Source organism: Paramormyrops kingsleyae, chromosome 22, assembly GCF_048594095.1.
Source record: "Paramormyrops kingsleyae isolate MSU_618 chromosome 22, PKINGS_0.4, whole genome shotgun sequence".
NCBI classification, from domain to species: Eukaryota; Metazoa; Chordata; class Actinopteri; order Osteoglossiformes; family Mormyridae; genus Paramormyrops; species Paramormyrops kingsleyae.
Window position 1 is genome coordinate 13,717,926 of NC_132818.1, and position 21,695 is coordinate 13,739,620.

Here is a 21,695-nt window from a genome sequence, read left to right on the forward strand (position 1 = left end):
GAAGCATGCTTGAAAATCTCTTAAAATGGAAATACGCAATTTTTAATTTGCTTTGTGTGTCTTTTTAAGTATTGATATATGATACTGCTTTTTAAGTGAAATGGAATTTACTTGTTTTGTTACTTTTTATTGTTCAAGTACCTTGATTAGTTTAATGCATGCCATTATACATTTAAGACGTAATTGGGTCAAGCTATCGCCGTGAATGTAGCGTTTGCTAATTCTCCTTTTTTATATTTAGGTTAATAACGCAACAGCACGGGTTATGACAAATAAAAAGACAGTCAACCCTTATGCAAATGGTAAGTTACAGAATCTACTTTTTATACAGCTCATCTGTCACGCTGCTTATGAGCATCTTGTTTGTGGGCAGAGTTTCCTACGACGTGCATGTTAAAGACGGGGACCGATGGGACGTGACAGGGTCTGCCGCTAAGTTGCTTAGTTACCGTAAGCGTCGTTAAAGTCGCATCCATATCCAGGTTCTTCACACTCACAGCTTTCCGCCGCAGTGCCTCTAGTGGTGGCTAAGCAGTCGATCGCGAGAGGTCGATTTTCCAGACATTCATAGATGATCGCAATCAGTCGTCAGCTCTTACCGTTGCTACCCAGTAGCTCCCCAGATTATTATTATTATTATAATAAATATTGCATATCTGGACCCATACCTGAAACAAATTATAAAATTTTATGAAGTAGAAGTTATTTTCCGCTATTTTTTGTAACAATATTGCAGTTTGATAGAGAAATAAACCAAGTGCAGTCTGAAGTCATCAATACACAAATGAAGTGAGATTAAAAACAAAGCAACAGTACAGAAAAAACCGTGGGTTTATTTGTCGTCATTTAAAAACGAAGTTGGGGCAGTAAGAGTGAATGCTTATTAACATTTTCCAAACTGTGCAGACTTTTCTGCCAAAATATTGAGTGCAATAATTTTGGATTTTCCCAAGTAAAACAGGTCATGTTTCTGTTTGCTATTCAGCTCAGGAGGGTTCAAATATTTCCCAAGGACTGAGTCAAGGAACAGATCGATCGCACATACTTGTGTTAAAATAAGTATGGACTTGTGTGAAAATAAGTAAGTTCATCGTTATTCTGACCATGGGTGTAAATTACGGGGGGTGGTAACCCCCCCAATAATTAAAACCGCCCAATACAACCCCCAGGACCCCTCTAAATGGGTGGAGATTTCAACCCCCCCCCCCCCCCCCAATGCTCAACCCAAAGTTACGCCCTCATTGCTGACTAATATATTTTTTCCTCTAAAACAAAATCAACTTTTTGGTATTGGGACATTTTAATTAGCTACACGAATGCACCAGTGCACTAAACACATTAAACCAATTACATTTGTGAAATGAACACTTTTTTTTTCCTCCTGGAAACAGGCATGTCAGTCATCTTCGTAGGAGAAAAAAAGAAATTAGGAGTGTGAATGAATGAGTCCAGAGCCTAGAGAGAGCTTCAGAGCTCTAATTTGCTGTAATCAGTAGGGTATGAATTTACATGTTTTACGCATTTTAATCGTATAGCACTACAGCCAAACAATACGAGTCTTTTGTTGTATCCTGAAAGACGGCAAATGAGCTAATTAATTAATATTCCTCATCCATCAGTGCTCCTGGGCAATTAAACACCTTCATATGGGAACCTTTCTTTTGAGTATCTTCAGTATATTGAATTATTGATTTTTGGCGGGAAAAGTTTCTCTCCATTTGGAGTCTTGTAGGGGAGGCGGGTTTGCACTTCAGCTCTCCAGTATCCTGGGAAAGAGCAGAGAATTAAAAGCGTAAATCAGGCACATGGCCCCAGAGGACTCTGAGACAAGGTTAGGTGTGGATTCACCAAGTGTTTAAGCTAAGCCCCTCAGGCTAAAGCGGAGATTTTTTTTAGCAAATACACACGAACGCATGTGTATACTGTGGGCTTTTGCGGTATTATCCTAATGCGAATGTATGCGCATTCGATGGATTTAATCCTGACAAATGATATCATGAGATATTTGAATGTTAAAAATGTATAATTAGCCATGACGGTTGCTTAGGGCAGCACTGTAGCGTCACACTTCCAAGGTGGGGCTTCTTCTGCATGTTCTCCGCATGTACTGCAGATCTCCTCATGCAGGTCGAAGACACATTGCAAGGCAAATCATCATGTCTAAATCTGATTGCACGTGTATGTGCACTGCAATGAAATGGTATCCCATTCTGGATGTACCCCTACCTTGTGCAGCCTGCTGCCCCCCAGATAGATAGATACTGTAGATAGATAGATGGATGGATGGATGACTTCATGTGCCCTTTAACTGTTTAACCTACTTCTGTGACCTGGACATTTGTGGATATTTGAAAATGCCCAAGAATTTTAATGTGTTATGGAAATAACATATTAATATTAAGAAAGGATTAATATATAAATATACCATTATTTCATACACTAAGGCAGCCTTGAATTTCTCTCCTTACATAAACTTGTGACTGTCTTTTTACAGACTAATAAGAGGCATAATAAATGTTTAAATTGAATTCATAAGTCATTTCAAGAACAGTATTTTAGAATAAATGTGTGCTCTGCTCCCGACTGCTCTCAGGTCGACTGTGTGTAACATAGACATGATGACCAAGAAAAAGCCCCCCATGAAAAGCTGGCTATCTTCAGTAATACTTGCCTGCCCCCCCCCCCCCCCCCCCCCAAAAAAGCTGGCCACTTTCAGCGGCACCCCTGCTCCCCAGCCGCCCTCCTTGTGAATATTTGTCCTTCTCCCCCAAATAAATGCCATCTTCAGTAACACGCCCCCCCAGGTCACTAAGCCAGAGGGGGCAGATAGGCAGCTGTTGGTGGCAGTGGTGACCTTAGCGCTTAAATGCTGTCTGGGAGGTCGGCTGTAACCCAGATGTAGATGGATGGATGGATGGATGGATGATCACATGAGGAACCTTCCCAGCTGGCGTGGTTGATCAATAGGCTCTTGGGAGATGGGGTGATTTCCACCTGTCACTGTCACAGGGTCTCACCCTAAGCCTGCTCAGATGGCAGGGAGGGTGTCTCCCTCCCCACGCCCCCCCAAGGCCCGACCCTGTGTCCCATGGTCCCAGCAAAGTGAGGTTTAATCGTTAATATTTCCATGATGGATGGACGTCTTGTCTTCGATGGCCCGTGGAACGTTGTGGGGGAGGGTGGGGGTGGGGGTGGGGGGTTGGGGCGGCACACTGGAAAAAGAGGGAGAGTGAGAGTGTCGATGAAAAATGAGAAGACCTCCTTCTTCAGTTAGCATCATCTGATATCCTGTGGGATTCTTCCCTGGGCTGATTTCTGAACCCATTAGAGGAACTTAAAGTTTGAGCGAGATCCATCACACGTCTCCTCAACCTTCTTCCTAACATCTGATGGATGGATTCCCCTCGACTGCCCAGTGTCTCTATATGACCTGAATATGCTGACGGCCTGAGCCGATTCCCTGGCACACAGGGGAGTTCTGCTATGTGTGATGGCTGTCATTTTCCTTCCGTTAAAAATAAGCAGAATTTCAGGAACGTAGTGGTTAAGGTGATGTTTCTCTGTCTCCAGGCTGGAAGTTGAATCCCGTGGTGGGTGCAGTTTACAGCCCAGAATTCTATGCAGGTAAGTCACAGACAATCCTAGTGAATTCTCCTTGTATCTGTAGAATGCGTTATTTAAGCATCGAACACCTCAGGTAACAGTTACTGTGTGGCCCAGTGAAAGCTTTGGCTTTCACTTGATCGCCTTTGGTCTGACCACAGGTGACATCAGGGGTGTTTCTCAATACCAAGAACGAGAAGATTGTACTTGTGGTCTTGGCAAGACTGGTGTTACTAACCTGCCTTCCAAGAATGAACTTGGGGCACAGTGAATCATGGGATTGCTCTCGTTTGACATGGATGCAGCTGATGTATCCTTGATATTTGTGATGGGGCAAGAACGACATCTGAGGATTTTTACCATCCTCTTGCACTTCTGTTCTTGTGTATTAGAACTGGTCTTCGGCAGTAGAATATGACGTAAAACGGGTACACAAGAACACAAGTGCGGTCAAGTACGCATATTGAGAAACACTGCAGTTGTTTCTGTGCAGGTGGAGTCAGTGCAGTTGTACAGTGATGTCTTATGCAAATTTTCTGTCCCACTCCCCTTTCTGCTCAAACGCCCTGGAATGTGGCAGAGCTTTGCATCAGATTCTGGTCCAGAGTAAAAGCAGAAGTGACATGCACATGACACCCTTTAAGAGTTTTAGCGAGCGATAAGGAAACCATCTGGTTCGACGTACCCCCAGGGGCCACGGGGCAGGGGTACGGCAGGCCAGCACGCTCACTTGGTGCTTTAATTACTTCCATAACGGTGGGTCGAGGAGGTGGGGCCGGCAGGGTGCTTATCCAGACGCGTGTAAATGATGGGTCTTCAGGATTAGCACAGGCCAGATAAGGTGTTAAAAAACATGCCTTGCCCTCTTTGTGACCCCAGGGTGATGGTGGTGCGGCAGTGATGGCGGTTAGTAGATCAGGGCATGTACCTGAAGCTCTGCGTTCCTCCTCAGAGGGGCGCTGCCCCTGGCCCTGAAGTTTACCTACACAGCTGTTGTGCTGTGTGGGAAGGGCAGGAGACCTGTAATGTTTGGATGACTGAGTACAAACAGCTTAACCCCCCCCCCCCCACACACACACACACACACACACACAGACACAGACTTTATAAACCTGAATGGGCGGCGGATGGATGGATGGGGGGGGTACGTTAGCTTTTATCAGTGAGCTCATTACTCACCCTAGCCATCCTAATCCGGCCCCCCACCCCCCGCCATAATCATGCCCTGCCATTACTGTGAAAAATATCCAGATTTTATGATTCTGGGAACAATGCAGGAAAATGAGAAGAAAAATCTAATTGTCACCTTGTACAAGGGCACCAAGGGGGCTTGGAATATATTTTGTAAATTAAAATCAATATTTTCCATTTCTTTAGACAATCGTTTTCCTAATTTAGTGCACAATCTGTTAATTGTGAAATGGCACAGTATCGATTGGCTCCCGTCTCCGCTGTGCCACCCCGCTCTCGGCCCAAAGGCCTCCACCGCCTGTTTCGTTTTGGCCTTGGCTCGGATGTCTAGGCCCTCAGTAGCGCCTAACATCATTCGTCTTCTTAGCATTTGAGTCTTTTAAAGTAGATCCTTCTGACTGGATTGTCAGAAAATTGTGCCTTATTACATTTTTAAAATATTGAATTTGTATTGTTTAGAGTGGGAAAACAAACTATCTGTAAGTCTGTCTGGAGGGCGACTGTAGAAACCTGTGAGCATGTGACTATATGACAGATCTTGCGATCGCCTCCAGAGCTAGAGCTTCACTGCAGGGCGCCAACACATCATACATCACGTCCAGCGGCTCGGCTCTGTTCAAATAACCCGTCGGCAGAAGCTATAAACTGCTAAAATTGAACAATATTCGTATTATACGGCACTCAAATTTACATAAGTCACTTCATCCACTGAGCACTTGTGGAGGGAGAGTTGGAGGAGGAGAGGGAGAGTGAGCGTTGGGCAGGTGAGGCACGGCAAATGGGTGATATGAAAACATGCCGTGCAGGAGGATTCTGGGAGTCTGAGTGCCCAGAAGACACCTCAAGGAAGGAACTTAATCAATTGAAAATTCTCCAGCAAAAAGAGAAATGTAGCAATTCAGATATAGAGGTTTGATATTTTGGCTTTAGGTTTATTATAAAAACAGTGTTTTCAGTCTGAGGCATTAGCTAAAGAGAATTAACCTGTGTATAGAGCAGCATGCAGCTTGCAGCTGGGGGAGGGTTTATGACATCCCAGAATCCTGGGTGCCTCGGGAGAAAGCGGGATTATCGATTTTCAAATTGGCCTGAACCTGATCCGCGGGAGCAATTCTCATATCCTAGGAGGAGAAAAACAAAACATGTCTGCGCTTCTAAATCCCGCTCGGACATCTGCCTCTGCCGCGGAGCCGTCCACTGCCCACAGAGCACCCGCAGGATAAAGCCACATTGCTCGTGGTTGGGTCAGCTGCCGGCGCCCAGGGTCGGCCAGGGTGCAGACGCGCACCGGGTTTTGGATCTGAGAGACAGTGGCTCTGAGGCAGCCATCTGAAATGCGGGGGAGTCGATCCCATGGCGTGATTTCGGGACGCACTGGAGACACGGTAGCAGGCATCTCTGCACACAAACACTCCTTTGAGTGTCAATGTCCATGTGCAGAGAGGGAATTATGGTCCCGTTTAACACTTCTGGTGCCTGCCAGAGTCCAGCCCTGGATTTTTTTATTCCATGTTTTATTTTTGTCTAAGGTATGCCTTTGGACAGCTATGAAGTGGAAAAAATATCCTTTAGATTTTTATTTGCACCTGGAAAATTCCGTAGGATTTGGGCCCGGAATGGCAGCCAAGGATGACTTAACTTCCTTTGTACCGTGGAGGCACAGAGGGGGCAGGCAGCTGGTGGTTTGCCAGCAGGGAGGGGGGGTGTCTGTGTGCCCTGAATGCGGAGCTCGGGCGCGGTTCTGTGAAATCCACCTCCTGAAGAATCTCCGGGTCGATCGCATGATATTCAGAGGTGCAGATACGGGGGCGGGAGAGCAGTTCAGCTACCATGAGTGCCCCCACCATGCAAAGCAGGAGGCGTGTGGAGCTGCGGGCCGCACTGTTCCCCAGTCCCTCAGCCTCCTGCTACAGCAGAACGACTGAATGTTTATAGGGCAGAAGATCCTCTAAAGCCCTAAAACACGACCAGCCACCAAACTGGAATGATTTGCCGTTTCCGTCAGATTTTAATAATACCTTAATTTCATGCAGGTTTAATAGGTGGCTTAGGGGGACAGCAATGCTGTCTCACACCTCTGCGTTCGGAGGTTCAAATCCCACCCCTGAAGTCGGAATGAGTGATACCTGTATATGTAGGATGTGAGCCCTATGATGGACTGATATCCCAACGTGGGTGAACCCCTGTTGCCTGGGCTGGGTTCCAGAGTTTCTCTGGATAAGCTGTTGAAAGAATAAATAACAGAGTTTCCGTGCACTTGGAGATATCCATCCGCTACCTGGCATTTAAAAAGTGTCATTTGGCCGGCATATTGGATATCGTCACGCATTTTTTGTCAATATAGACTAAATTTATTTGCCGCACATTGTAACATTTCTGACGTGCAGGGGTACGCACCTCTGGCTCTGGTCTCCGAATAACACCGGTTTTTGCATATTACAAACAGCCATAACTGCCAGGGTTGCATGTGTCTCGGATTTACATTCGGGTCCCTGGCGACAGTGCCGCTCCACAGCCAGTGCAATCGGCCCGGGAGTCTCCCACAGATCAGCGGTGGGGAGCAGCAGCCAGTGGCTAATGCATGATTAAACTGTCTGATATGCTTATTAATCACCTTCATTTTTTAACTTCAATGCTTAATTTTCTGATTAGATGTGCGTTAAGTTCTATAATTAAACTAATAGTTTAAATGAGAGTAGAGTTGGGTAGTTATTCATTCTAGGGACTTCACGGCAGCCTAAGTGTTATTAATTAAACCAGGGAAAGAGGAGCGGAATATATTTAAATGACGTTAAATCGGTACCTGAGAGCGATTTCAACATCTGTGATGTGAAGACTCTTACGGATTAAAAAAAGGACAGTAAGTGTTCGGCTTCAGCAGGATCGGATCCCTTTGCATATTATGCGCTTTTCAAAGCCGTTTATTTACTTCCTGGGAAGATGGAATAGGCATTATCCATCAGCGAGCTTGCCGTCTGCAATCCTCTGAAATTAGCCAAATGGTACCTTTGCCCATGCTAGTTCCTGGCGTATAAGTGTGTATTATTTTATTTAACATTCTATTTAAATATTGGCCACATCTAACCGGAACAGAAATATCCCACAGTGTCTGTAAGAGCGTGTGGAAGAGTCTGGTGGATTATAGGGGAAACGGTATAACATAGGATACATAATAGACATCAGGACCACAGTCAGCACTCGTCCATCATCTCGACTTTCTAATAATAAATAAATAAATAAATGATAACAGCATCTGGAACCAAACAATCTGGGGCAGCAAAGGAGGCAGTGGGCCGATTCTCGTACTTTATTGGGCGTTTGGTGTTATAATAGGAAGAGGGATTAAACAGCTGTAGCCGCATTAAAAGAAACAAATGAGGGAAGATTCATTGGCTCTTTCATTCCCATAATGTGGCCACAGCTGGAGATTCCATAGCGGCAGCGAACAATGGCGGGAGACACCCCCCCCCCGGGTAATTGGCAGTCTATTTCTAACGTGAATGTGGGTCCCGGCTAAGGGATGAAGGACGCCGGACCCAAGGAAGGGAAACAAGAGCCAAGTCAGGGATGAATCTCATTAAAATAAACTTTGGAGCCGCTGTCAGATATGAGGGGATTACAGACACACACACAAACAAACACACAGGCACACACACACACACACGCTCTCTCAAACAGACACACACAGACACACACACAAACAAACACACAGGCACACACACACACACACGCTCTCTCAAACAGACACACACACAAACACACACACTCTCTCACAAACACACACACAGGCACACACACACACACTCTCTCAAACAGACACACACACACAAACAGAGACACACACACAAACAAACACACAGGCACACACACACACACACACACACAAACAGAGACACACACACAAACAAACACACAGGCACACACACACACACACGCTCTCTCAAGCAGACACACACAGACACACACACACTCTCTCACACACACACACACACAAACAGAGACACACACACAAACAAACACACAGGCACACACACACACACACAAACAGAGACACACAAACAAACACACAGGCACACACACACACACACGCTCTCTCAAGCAGACACACACAGACACACACACACTCTCTCACACACACACACACACAAACAGAGACACACAAACAAACACACAGGCACACACACACACACACACGCTCTCTCAAACACACAGACACACACACACTCTCTCACACACACACACACACAAACACACACACTCTCTCACAAACACACACACAGGCACACACACACACACTCTCTCAAACAGACACACACACACACACACACACTATCTCAAACAGACACACACACACTCTCTCACACACACACACTATCTCAAACAGACACTCACACAGGCTCTCTCACACACACAGGCACACACACACACACACGCTCTCTCAAACAGACACACACAGACACACACACAGGCTCTCTCACACACACACACACACAGACACACACACAAACAAACACACAGGCACAAACACACACACACGCTCTCTCAAACAGACACACACAGACACACACACACTCTCTCACACACACACACACACAAACACACACACTCTCTCACAAACACACACACAGGCACACACACACACACTCTCTCAAACAGACACACACACAAACACACACACTATCTCAAACAGACACTCACACAGGCTCTCTCACACACACACACACCGGCACACACACAAACACACACACACAAACAGAGACACACACACACAAACACACACACTCTCTCACACAGACACACACAAGCACACACATAAACACACACACTCTCTCAAACAGACACACACACAAACAGAGACACACACACACGCACACAAATGCATATGTGCTGTTTTTTTTTTCAGCGCGGCCAGAACTGAAGGAGGCTCTCCCTAAACTGTGCTCTTAGCAAAGCGGTTATTTTGCAGAATTATGCAAAGTGGAAAAGCTGCCAGTGCCCCCCTCCCCCCGCACAACACGGAGCCCGTTTTCCATGTGCTCATGGACTTCGCTCACTTTTCCATGTGTCCCAAATCCATTTTCCCCCAGCAAGACCTGGGCTGACCTCGGAATCGCGGCTGTGAGTGGAAGTAGAGGTTGTGCTGTCGCACCCTCGAGCTGAGGTACTTTAGCAAAATTGCTTTGGTGCAGATAAATTTCACAGGACTCGCCGTGGGGGCAAAAGGCATCGCTAGCATGCGAGTTAGCCGCGGCGATAATTTAGCAGCCATCTAACGAGACCCACATTCAAGTGTAATAAGTGTGAGTAAATGCAATAAAGCAGAGGGCCACTTCCGTCAAATGGGGGTGTCTGCGGTAGAACTGGGTTTCTGTGGGAGGGGGTCCCACGTCCCCCGCGAGGGGAGACATATGGAGCCACTCCCCAAGAACCGTCCACACAAAACAAATGAGAAAAATAATGACTCCATAAAAGGGGCTGTATACGCTTTACGGCTGGGGTGGGTGGCGAGCCCGCCTCCTGTGGTGGCCGACATCTGGTCCCTTTAATCTCTTCCGCTCGCTCGTTAATGCCCCCCTCGCCGGTCTCTCCCAGCGAAACGCGTTGCCATCCTGCGCTCCGGCGTCCGTGTGAAATGAAAGCGCATCATCCAAGCTGTTTACCTTGTAAATATTAATGCTCAATATAGCCGCGCTGTTTACTTTCCGTGGACCCGCGCTGCATATCGGAGACTAGATTTGAAACGTCTACTAGATGCCCTGCAGCTATCTGCAAGTATCAGTCACTGTTTTTTTTTAATTAGGCTTTTATTTATTTTTCCTGCAGTGTTTCGCTTCACTTTCACCCTCTTAGTGACGGTTGTGATGTTTTGAAGCGTTATCCCACCCTTGAAAATTGGGTCTCTGCCTCTTCAGTCTTTGAGAAATAGCTGGACACTATGTATAGCCCTTCTAGTTGCACTTGCATATCTAGGCCTACATAGCAGTCAAGAGAAATTTCTGTCGGGCCAGGCTGTCAAAGTAACAGTTAACAGCATATAAGGTGAGCCATTGTCACAAATGTATGTCCTGAACGTTTAAGCTGAAAGTTAGCATATTAATTTTGTGATAAGCCTTGGCATATTGTTGTTACTCTGTTGCCCTGCAGTAAGTGGCTAGACAGCTCCCTGCTGGGGGTGTGAGGTTGAATCCCCATCTGAATGCCCCCCCCCCCCATGTCCCCTGTAGTGCCAGGCTTCCCGTATCCAGCGGCGACGGCAGCAGCTGCTTACCGGGGGGCCCACCTACGAGGCCGAGGGCGCACCGTCTATAACACGTTTCGGGCTGCGGCGCCTCCCCCACCGATTCCCGCCTATGGAGGGTGAGTATTGTGCCCTGCCCCCACCACCCCCACCCTCCCCCCCTTCCCCCAGTGACCTCTCCCCTGCCACCACCCCTCACGGGAGCTTTGCCGGGCGCGTTGTGGCGCAGTGCATGCTGGTCTTGCCTCACCACGGAAAGCCACGCAGCATGTGACCAATCTGAATGCCTGAAGATGTGCACCTTGCAGTAAGTAATGAAAAATGACTGTAATTTGTACTGTCACGGTCAGTGGCTGTAAGCATTCTTAATGTCACATGTTGTTATGTAAATTTTCTCTGAGAATGGATGCAGCGGGAAACACGCAGCTGCAAATGGTGGAGGACTGATTTTATTTTTTTTCCCCATGTTTATGGGTGCAAGCATCCGGTGCTTAAGGAGGCTAGATGGAGTTAATTCATTGTAAAAATGTCTAAATGAGCTTAGCTAAATCCACTTTTGTATCCTTTATTCTCCCGCGATATGGATAACATAATTTTGCAATAAAATTATTTAAAAGCATTTTTTATTCTAAATTTCTGTGAATTAGCCATTAATATTGCAACGATCCAGTGAAAATTTTAAATAATTTACAGTTCAGAATATTTCCATAACTTTAGTAAAATTGTGAAAACCTGATTATGTTAACACATGCCTGCGATCGAGCCAGAAAATTTGCATATTGCTAATTTGAATGTTATTTTAACTTTAAATTCCAGATTAAAACAAAGTAAGCTTCATTTTTTAAAAAGTGAATAGTTCTGTAATAACAAAGTTTGCGCGGAATTCAACTTTAAAGTTTGACAGCATTTTTTGACTTGATTGCTTGCCAGAAGCATTACTCATTAGGTAATTGAAGAAACTGGTAAAGTAATTAGGTTATAGATAATTTAGAAGAAATACTCATACCGTGAGAGATCACTAATCATAGTTAGGGGCACATACTCTGCAGTCGTAAATCATATTTGCCAGATTGTGACATGGCATTTCAAACTGTTATGGAGGGGCGCACAAACAGACATGTCCATCTCCTGCGATCTGAGTCCTGTAGCCTTATGATTGGTGTTGTGTTATTCATACAGTTAAAAAATGGATGTAAACTGAATCCCACGCATGAGTCGTAGGTGTGAGCCAGTGTGCACTGTGAGAGCATCGCAGCTTACTCAGCCGTCATTGGGCCTGTGATCTCCATTTCTGTGCCGTACCGCCGTCGAAACATCTGGGCTGCGGCCGCGGGTTTTTACTGCTTCAGTGTAGATTTATCAGGGAGGGAGCACACAGTGCTGACATGCATGAGTGTGTTCGGGGGCGTGGGATAGAAGTCCTGCAGTACTCCCCCATAAAATCCCCCAGAAATCTGTGGGCATTACTAAAACGGAAATAGGGTTGCACTCGAGCGGGAGGATGAGCCGTTTAGCAGATTAAAGCAGGGACCCACTAGCCTCCTTATCCTCGCCAAACGTGCTTGCCAAGTCCTTCCTGTGTTTGGTTTCTGCTGTTCTGTGTGTTGAACTAACCTCGGCGATGCAGGGGTTGGTGACGCTTGCATGTGGACATGCACTAATATGGATGTTTTTGTTTTGTTTTTGTGTGTGTGTGTGTGTGCGTGCGGGTGTGCGTGTGTGTGTTTGCATCTTTGCAGTGTTGTATACCAGGATGGATTTTATGGTGCAGATATTTATGTAAGTATGACTTGATGTGCATGTTGTTTACCCCACACACCACGCCAACCCCCGCACCTCACCCTCCTCCCCACACCCACCTCCCAACCCTTGAAAATTTGCAGACTGGTACCTACAGTTTCTGTGTCCTTAAATTTACTATAAGTTTTAAATCTCCATTTATTTTAGCACAGAAACACCACTCACTGGATTTTATTATTACACAAATTACCTCAAGTTACGCCATCGTTCTAGTCAAATATTAATTAGTTACCCGCTACACCCATGCTGCTGTTAATCACTGGAGGTCCCTGTAACCTGGGATTTGCTGCCTCTGGATCGTAGTTAGAGCAGCAGCCTCTCCTTGGGGTCAGGCTCATGGTCACTCTCTGAGCGTGAATGTTTCGCTTGGAGTCTCTGGGTTTTATCTGCCGGTGGTTTCCCGACATCCCGTCCCTGCCTTTGCCATTCTGTCTGCTAATGTCTTGTATCCCGATTTGCGGGTTTAGTTACCGGAGGTCTTGTCAAGAGTGTTAAGGTCTTGGTTAGCTGGCATCTTGTTTTCGGGTTTGTCTTCTCGGTCAGGCGGAGCTCGTTTCGGATTGTGGCTGCTTAGTTTCTGTATTATGGCCACACTTTCCGGTTCCGGTCCGGGAGCTGCGCTTTCAGTCGGTAGCCTTGAGTTTCTGTGGGAGGGGGTCTCCCCACACTTACCTCTCTCTTATGGGGTACCACTTAGCAGGATGTCCGGCTTTGGACGATAAATGCATTTTAACTGGTCATAACATCACCAGTTATACATACGTTAAAGATTTTTAGGTTCCGTTTAATAAATAGTGACAGCAGGCTCAAATATGCAAGAATGAGAGGCCGGTGTTTTTTGGAACATTTGTTCTGTAACAGGAAGCTCAGGTACTGGTTGGGCAGCTTTGCAACAACAATAACAGAGCTACACCTGTGACCAGAGACAGGCCTTGGTGATCCTGATGCTCAGATGGTCGTAAGACGCTGCAGGAACAAGCGTCTGAAGCAGCAGATGTTCTCCAGGCGGCCCTGTGATGGTGTGCAGAGGGTCAAGTAGCGTCTTTGGCTGCTTGAAAGTTGAACTTCACTGTGATGATCGTCAGTTTGATTTTGGAGCGAAACCTGTAGTCAGTGTTTATACTGGAGCCCAGCAGCAGGAGAGGATCTGAAGTACAGTGGGAGCAGGTCCCCAGACCCCGAGGCCCCAGTCTGTGTCACAGACTCGATCTGAAGTGCAGTGGGAGCAGGTCCCCAGACCCCGAGGCCCCAGTCTGTGTCACAGACTCGATCTGAAGTGCAGTGGGAGCAGGTCCCCAGACCCCGAGGCCCCAGTCTGTGTCACAGACTCGATCTGAAGTGCAGTGGGAGCAGGTCCCCAGACCCCGAGGCCCCAGTCTGTGTCACAGACTCGATCTGAAGTGCAGTGGGAGCAGGTCCCCAGACCCCGAGGCCCCAGTCTGTGTCACAGACTCGATCTGAAGTGCAGTGGGAGCAGGTCCCCAGACCCCGAGGCCCCAGTCTGTGTCACAGACTCGATCTGAAGTGCAGTGGGAGCAGGTCCCCAGACCCCGAGGCCCCAGTCTGTGTCACAGACTCGATCTGAGGTACAGTGGGAGCAGGTCCCCAGACCCCGAGGCCCCAGTCTGTGTCACAGACTCAGGGTTTAAAGCACGGTGATGATCTCACAGTGCCAGAGCGTTGAAGATGAAGGCTTTGGCTGTGCTAGCGGCGCCCCCCCCCCCCCGCAGACTCACCGGCCGCAAAGGGGACATCTGTGGGACGCTCCCGGAATTGGACGGGCTCTTGGAAACACTTCGATCGCCACCAGTGTCCAGCGACTTCAAAATGCCACATAACCCACAGGTGCCTGGCGCGTGATTGGACGAGCCAGAGAGTGACCGGATGCCGTTAGTGCTGGGTTGCCCGCTGTGCACGGCAAGACCAATCGCCGACACAGACGGTGCATATTCACTTGTAGCATCCGGAGAGCCGCATTTACGTTTTTGAGCGGGACCCCATCAAAGTAAACGTGGTAAATTTTTGATGAGGTTGGGGAAATTGAGTTATGGCAGATACACATTCAGGCATTGGCATTTCTGGAGCCTGGGGACAGACGGGGGGGGATCTGTGACGCTGATGGTGATTTCTGCATAGGGGGTGGTTTTGTGGCGCCAGACAAAACACTCTGTTGCTGGAAATGGAGGATGTGTCTGTTCCCAGCCCCAGTTCCCTTTCAGAGGATGGTATTGTTATATATCATATTTCTGAATGTGTACACATATTACCGTGCTGAAATCTCAGCAGTGTAGATCTGGGAGGAGCCGTCCCAGGTCCGTTCCCTTCTCGGTGGGGTGGCGGGCACAGCCCTTCTGGGGCTGGATCGCCAGCCGGCAGCTTGCGGCCGTCTTGGCTTGACGTCACGCACACAGAGTGGCTTTTCACCTCTTCCAATAGCCTCCTTTCCAGAAGAGGAGGAGAAGGCAACAGGCATATTTATAAGACGCACATTGCCGTTTTCAACCTTGGTCAGGATTCGCAGATTGAGGCCGTACGTCTCGCCTTATCCTAATGAAATACTCTCATTCGGAGGCCAGACTGTTTGAGGTGAAGATAATTTCACCATTGGACCACAAGGCTAAACTGATTCGCTTTGATAATTAAAAAAAAGCAAAACATTGTAATTAAATCGCGCCAGGTCCAGACATATGGCTTTCACGGTCTGCCGCCTGCTGTCGACAGACAACATAGATCCCCCCGTAGAGTTTATTGCGGTCACACAGGCACGTAGGTGCAGACGTGTGAGCGGTCGTGCGGCAGGCGGCACTGCCGTCTCCCACTGTGCACCACTGAGTCTGCAGGTGAATCATTCTCAGGGTTTAAATGATCTTGAACAGGACAGGGCTGCCTTTCTGAGAGCTTCGGGGCCCTGAACCCCGGGCCAAGCCATCGCATAGCGAGGAGCGGCCTCTTTGTTGGTCTGACGTGCCGAGACTCCGCCCGCCTCCCCTGGTCTGTGGGACCACAGCCTGCCCCATCTGATAGGCTAGGCACTGCAGCCCCCACCCTCCGCTCACCGGCCGGCCTCGTTTGTCCCGTCTGCTTAATTGAGCAGCTGACGTGACTGTTGCACATGATAAAATTAGCCAACTGTTTCCCCCGTAATGAGATTTGCATAATTAATTCAGAATTTCCTTAACACCTTTAACAAATGTGCCAGTGTGATTACAGTGTTGTGGGGCGGTGGCGTAACAAGCAGCCCAGGCTCTCAGCGCCTCCCAGGCCGGCATATGCTGCCGCTGGCAGCTGGATCCAATCGCCGCAGTGTATCACTGCCGCGGATTTACACTCTCTCCAACAGGAGGGGGCGCCACCACATCCGCTTTCTGTTATCGTGAATGATGTTCGGGCATTTAAAAACAAGGGATTGGTGTGCATCTGTCTCAGGGGGTGCTCCCCCCCCCCCTCCAGGAGTACTGAAAGCCACAGGAGGATTGTTACGCTGCTGGGTGGGGTGGGGGTGGGGGTGGGGAGGAGGCTGGTCATCACAGTGCAAAGCAAACATGCGTGTGTGTGTGTGTGTGTGTGTGCGTGGTTTCAGGGTGGTTACACTGCGTACAGATATGCCCAGCCTGCTGCTGCCACTGCTGCTGCCTACAGCGACAGGTAAGACCTGCCCCCCTCCCTCGCCGTCGCACCCGCCTCGCACCCGCCACCGCGCCCCCACCCGGCCCGCTTCCCGTCTTTGCGCCCCTATGGCCAAGCTGCTTTATTAGCAGGACGCCACCTCTCGATCTAGGCAGAGTCATGAGAGCTGGGCAATAATTGGCAGATTAAATCAGCCAAGATGTCACCCTGGCTGTAATTGGCAGACGGGAAGCCGCCGGAACAAAGGGGCAGTTGCAGCTGGAAAATGTAGTGGGATGGACTCCACACTCCTGTAGATAAAGTAATAAGACGTTTAGGGTCCGGCGGGGGAGGGGGCGGGGGGGGGGGGTTCCATTTTGCAGACCGAGTTTGAGTCTCACTTAACCTCCGTCATTTTGCAGCCAGAGCTGCATTTACCCGACACGCTCCCACATGTTTGTACCAATGAATCAAATCCAGGGAGGAAATGCCCTCTCCGTAGCTGTAAGCCTAAGGGGCGGGCCTTACCTCATCCATGTCATCTCTTTCTACTGCCCTGCTCACACCAAGGGAGAATTTCCAGCCAATGGAACTCTATGGTTTAAAAGAGTGTAGCCAATTGGAGGCCTTCATTGACATTGCACTTCTTAGCCAGTGAGGGCCCATATGCAGTGGCTGCAGTATTCTGAGCAATCTCTGATACTGATGCTGCACAAATTCACAGGCATGGAAATTCTTTCCCTTTGACGGCATTACTTTTTTGTAAATGTAATTATTATTTTTCAGATATAGTCTTACTAATTCATTCTAGAAAAAAAGATATATTATGGTTAAAAAAATACATATATTGCTCTAATAATAAAAAAAGAATAACTCAGTAATGAGTTTGGTTAAATATGTAGAAGAAGAAGTAAAAGTTAATTTTAAATTTAGATTCACACATTGCATATTTAATTGTAATACATTATGACTCTTTAAACATTTAAAGCGCTCAGTAATGTATTATATTCTGTTAATATGGTTTCTGAACCACCAGTCCTATGTTCTCTGTACTTGCTGCAAGGCAAATTGGCAAATTGTAACTCCTCTATTCACATCTAGCTTAATTAGCAGGGATCCACTGAAATTATTCACTTTAATTCATGCTTTTGTTTTTGTAAGTCTGCTTCTTTTCCATTTTTGTCATATGCTCAAAACATTCATTAACTTTAGACGATAGTCAATAATGTTCAGCAACTTGTTTACATGTTTATTGCAGTCCATTGCTCAATTAAGGGCCATTTTTTTATTGTCCAAAATGTCTGCCCTTTATTCATCTTTATTTGGTGGAAACAACCCTTTTGTTGAGTTATAACTGAGTCTCCATGAGGGACACCAGCCTCTCCAGTGAAAGACGCTGCGGTGCCCCGGCGGGTGTCCTACCTGAGCCCCAGATTGTCCCCTGCGAGGGGTTGGCTGGACGATTTGTAGGCAGTGCGCTGGGTGCCGTGTGATGCAGGCAGCCACTCGCTCGGTCACAGGGACAGAAAGCCGGGTTCAGGTTGCACGACCGGCCCAATGAGCTGCCACTCCATGCCTTGCCTGGGCTGTTGCTGGGCTTGTTTGCAAGCGCTAAGACTTAGGAACGGGTCACGCCTGCTCTCAGTTTCCGTCTCCCCCGGTTACTGCGCTCCACCCCCACCCCCTGTGCATGCGAGGTCACATGTGGGTCGTTGGGTTTCCCTGGCTGTTAGCATGCATGCCACCTCAATATCCTGCATGGAGACTGTTAAGGACTCGTCCAAATGTCGCTGACGGGTGCAACGGCAGCAAGTTCTGTTTTCGGGAAGTCAGGCCATACCCGATGACTGGACGATGAAGGTGCACGGTTAGTCTGTCCTTTGAAGCAGGGGCACGTTGTCAAATGAACTTCGGAAGTGCTGTCTTTGTGGCAAGATTGTGGGTCAGAGGCTTGTTTGTACGTCGGCATCAGGATGACACCGTTTGTTGGTGCTTTACAGTCCGTCATACACGCCGTTTTTTTCCCCTCAGTTTTTGTCACGTTTTATTTTTCTCACCAATTTTAGACTGATGCACACTTGGCCTCGATATCTATACATTTTTTCAGCATGCTGGTTTTTTTCAGTTTCTTGCTGTTTATCAGTGCGTTTTTATCTCGTGAATAAAACATACCACCACTGAATATTTTTAAATGTATTCAAAGTTTTCGAAAGATGCAAATCTAAACTGTAACATTGTGTAATGTTAATATTATTTTTAAGTATTCAGATTTTTGCTAACTTTACTAGCTATTATCACCCAGTTTTTCTCTAGCTTACCGTTCAGTATCTGAATTTGGCTGCCTAATGTCTTGCCAGCCAGCAAGAAAACTTCACTGCTGCTTCACGTCTCTGCTGACTCCACCCTCTTTTTGAGCTGCCAATGAGATTACACTTTGTAGGCGGGCTAAGAACCAGGATGTGGAGCAAGGCAAGTCGCTCACAGGCACATGACAGAACCTGTGAAACTGGAGTCAGATCCCTGCTGATTCCCTTCCCACCCTCAGCTGGACCTGGCTGATGTACTCTGCCACTCAGAGCTATCAGCCAATCGGCTGATGTGCTTTTTCCTGGATTTCAGTGTTATTTATGACATTCTAAGGATCTCCTCTGGGCTTCTCTCTTGTCCCTCCATGGTGCCCGTGGGGATGAAGCAGAATCTTCATTATGTTAAGCGGCGTTCTTATATGCCGTGAATGAGGTCTGGCACACGCTGGGTGCCTCATCAGTGATGTCAGCTGAAAAATATTTATATAAGTCAAGGAGAGCCTATTGATTTTTTTTCTGCTTGTGGTATTAAATTTCACCCAAACTTAAAATTCCTCACACACATGTGAAAGAAGCAATTTGTTTTAATAATCAATACAGTAATTTTCCATTTCCGACATCGTATTAATTAGAGTTCTGCTCAACACCACACATTCAGTGCTGTGACCTTGTGTTAGTCCTTTTTTATTCTATTATGTACTTCATGGGGTTTTGGACCAGAATATAGCCTCCTTCAGTTCTCATGTGATACCAGCTGGGCTGAGCTGGGTTTGGTTGGGCCAGATTCGCTCATGTCTTTCGCTTATTCTTTTAGCCAAGGTTCGAACACAGTGTTTCCTAAAATGATGTCTGTGCTAATATGATCGCGTGTCATTCTGTTTCGGCTATCGTCACCCTCCCAGGGTTTATTTATGAACGTCCATTATTTGTCACGCCCCAGGAAGATCAGCTAGCTGACCTCTTTCCTGTCCCTGTCCCCTGATCAGCCATTGCCACACGACGCTGGATGGGCACAGTAACGGGGTTCCTGTGCATAGCAGCCTTAATAGAAACTGTAGGCTGTGGGTGTGAGAGCAAGTGTCTCCCCCTAGCAGGCAGAGCAGAGAATGCATGGGATGCCAGCCTAGTCAGCTGACAGTACCGTAAAGCGTCTCCTACTACTGTTGAGCTTTTTAAATTCATGTCTATAAGTCTCTTGACTTTACATTTTAATGACATTTAATTTATAGAGAAGAGAAAGTCTTACTTTACCTGACCTCTCTTATGACAGGCAAGCCTTGCAGTCAGATCGAAATGACAAAATTTACTGTTAATCTGTATTTTTCTGGCCCACTAACTGCTAAGGGGCGGATCTCGCCTGTGTCACATGACCATATGATAGCCGCAGAGTCCCCAAGCAGCTCACCTTTAAGTTAAGGGAGAGGACAAGTCGCAACACAAATGAACAAATTAAATAATCATTCATAGTGATGTCATTGTCATCACTGGTTTGTAAGAACAATAATCTGCACTCCGCAATGTTTGCATTGCTTATCCTCTATTAAAAAGTGCTACATGGAACATTAATTGCAGTAAACATTCCCATAGGAACATATCTTTGTTAATAAACATTTACATTTTAAGCCAACAGAGGAATAGAGTTATCTTAGAATGAATCTGCATGCGTTATAAAACGTGAATCTGAACTTTTAAGTTTAAATTATCACACACACAAACATACACTGCATATTGAAATGCTTTTGTTTCTAGGATTGTGCACAAAAGAAGGTAATGCAAAGAAAAACAGAATAGTATAAAAAGATAATATGACTAAAATAAAACAGCAATCAAAATAAGGCCACAAAATAACAATAAAGATGGAGAGCAGTAGATGTACAGAGAGTGTGGTGCGGTGTAAAGTGTGCAGAGTGACGCTGACAGCCATTTATGGTGTGCTTATTCATTTCAGTGTTGTCCCACCATATGCATGCCCCCCCTTCCCGTAAGGAGGCACTCGCTCGGCCCGTGGCCCCGTCCGCTGGCTCTTCTGAAGGCCCCTGGGGGGTCTTACTGTCTGTTGCCAGTTTTTTCGTTCCCCTTCCATGAAGCGGTGACAGTGAGCATGCTCTCTGCGGCGCATGGGTTCGTCTGTGCATTGACGCCATAGTCTGTGCTCTCGGAAGTGCATGTTGGTATCACACGGTATTGTGTTTCCGTGGTGACGATGTGTCTTCGTGCGGCGGCGTACCCGTCGCACTATGGGCGCTGATCGGCATAGCGCCACCAAGGGGGCCGATTCAGTATAAAAGCTTCACGGGGGTTGATGCTCTGCACCAAACTGAACGGCTAAATCACCGTCTAATTGGGATTGGAGCGATCAATCGTGTGCCTGGAATTCAACGTTAGACCCCCACCCCACCCCCACTCGCCGCAGGTGATTACTTTAATGACCCTGTAGAAACGTAAAAATTCAGAAAAATGCCCCACCTGCCAGGCTTCCTGACTTCAGAGTCGTCGATAGATTCGCATTCACACGCATGGCCGCGCAGCCGTGCAGCTGTGCTCTGTGCCAGTCGATTATGTCTCCTACACCCTGTCAAAGTATAAACAGACTAATAAGAAGCTTGGCCATCGTTTACTGCTCTGCAAACTTTATCAATGGTGAGAGAAAGAAGCACAGCTCCGTGGGGGCGGGCAGTAAAATCACAGGCCCCCCTTGTCAACATGTGCAGACACCTTCCTGCACATGTTCTGCAGGCCTGAACGGACCTCTGGACATGGGACGGCTGGTGAGAGAAGCTCTTTTAGCTGGTGAATCGGCCCCCATTTCCCAGGGAGGAACCCGGCCCCGGTCATGTGTTCTGTGCAAAGCTGTTTGTTTTATTGCTTATTGTCGTTTTCTTTTTTTCTTTTTTCTTTTTTTCGTTTTCCTCCATATGAGTATTCCAGTGCCGCATGTCGTTGCTCCACAT

The 21,695-nt window shown here is 47.2% G+C and overlaps 1 protein-coding gene across 18 annotated transcripts in view; it reads left to right on the plus strand.

Moving 5' to 3' along the window:
• rbfox1 (RNA binding fox-1 homolog 1) overlaps window positions 1-21,695 on the plus strand; it is a 270,001-nt gene that overhangs the window by 240,071 nt on the left and 8,235 nt on the right. For 16 of the 18 annotated variants that reach the window (XM_072705282.1, XM_072705283.1, XM_072705277.1 and 13 more), the window contains 5 exons: window positions 242-302; window positions 3,571-3,624; window positions 11,019-11,151; window positions 12,772-12,811; window positions 16,413-16,477. In XM_072705282.1, coding sequence (XP_072561383.1) covers window positions 242-302; window positions 3,571-3,624; window positions 11,019-11,151; window positions 12,772-12,811; window positions 16,413-16,477 — 353 coding nt within the window. The remainder of the gene's footprint in view (window positions 1-241; window positions 303-3,570; window positions 3,625-11,018; window positions 11,152-12,771; window positions 12,812-16,412; window positions 16,478-21,695) is intronic. The other 2 variants (XM_072705278.1, XM_072705280.1) reach the window with 1 other exon arrangement.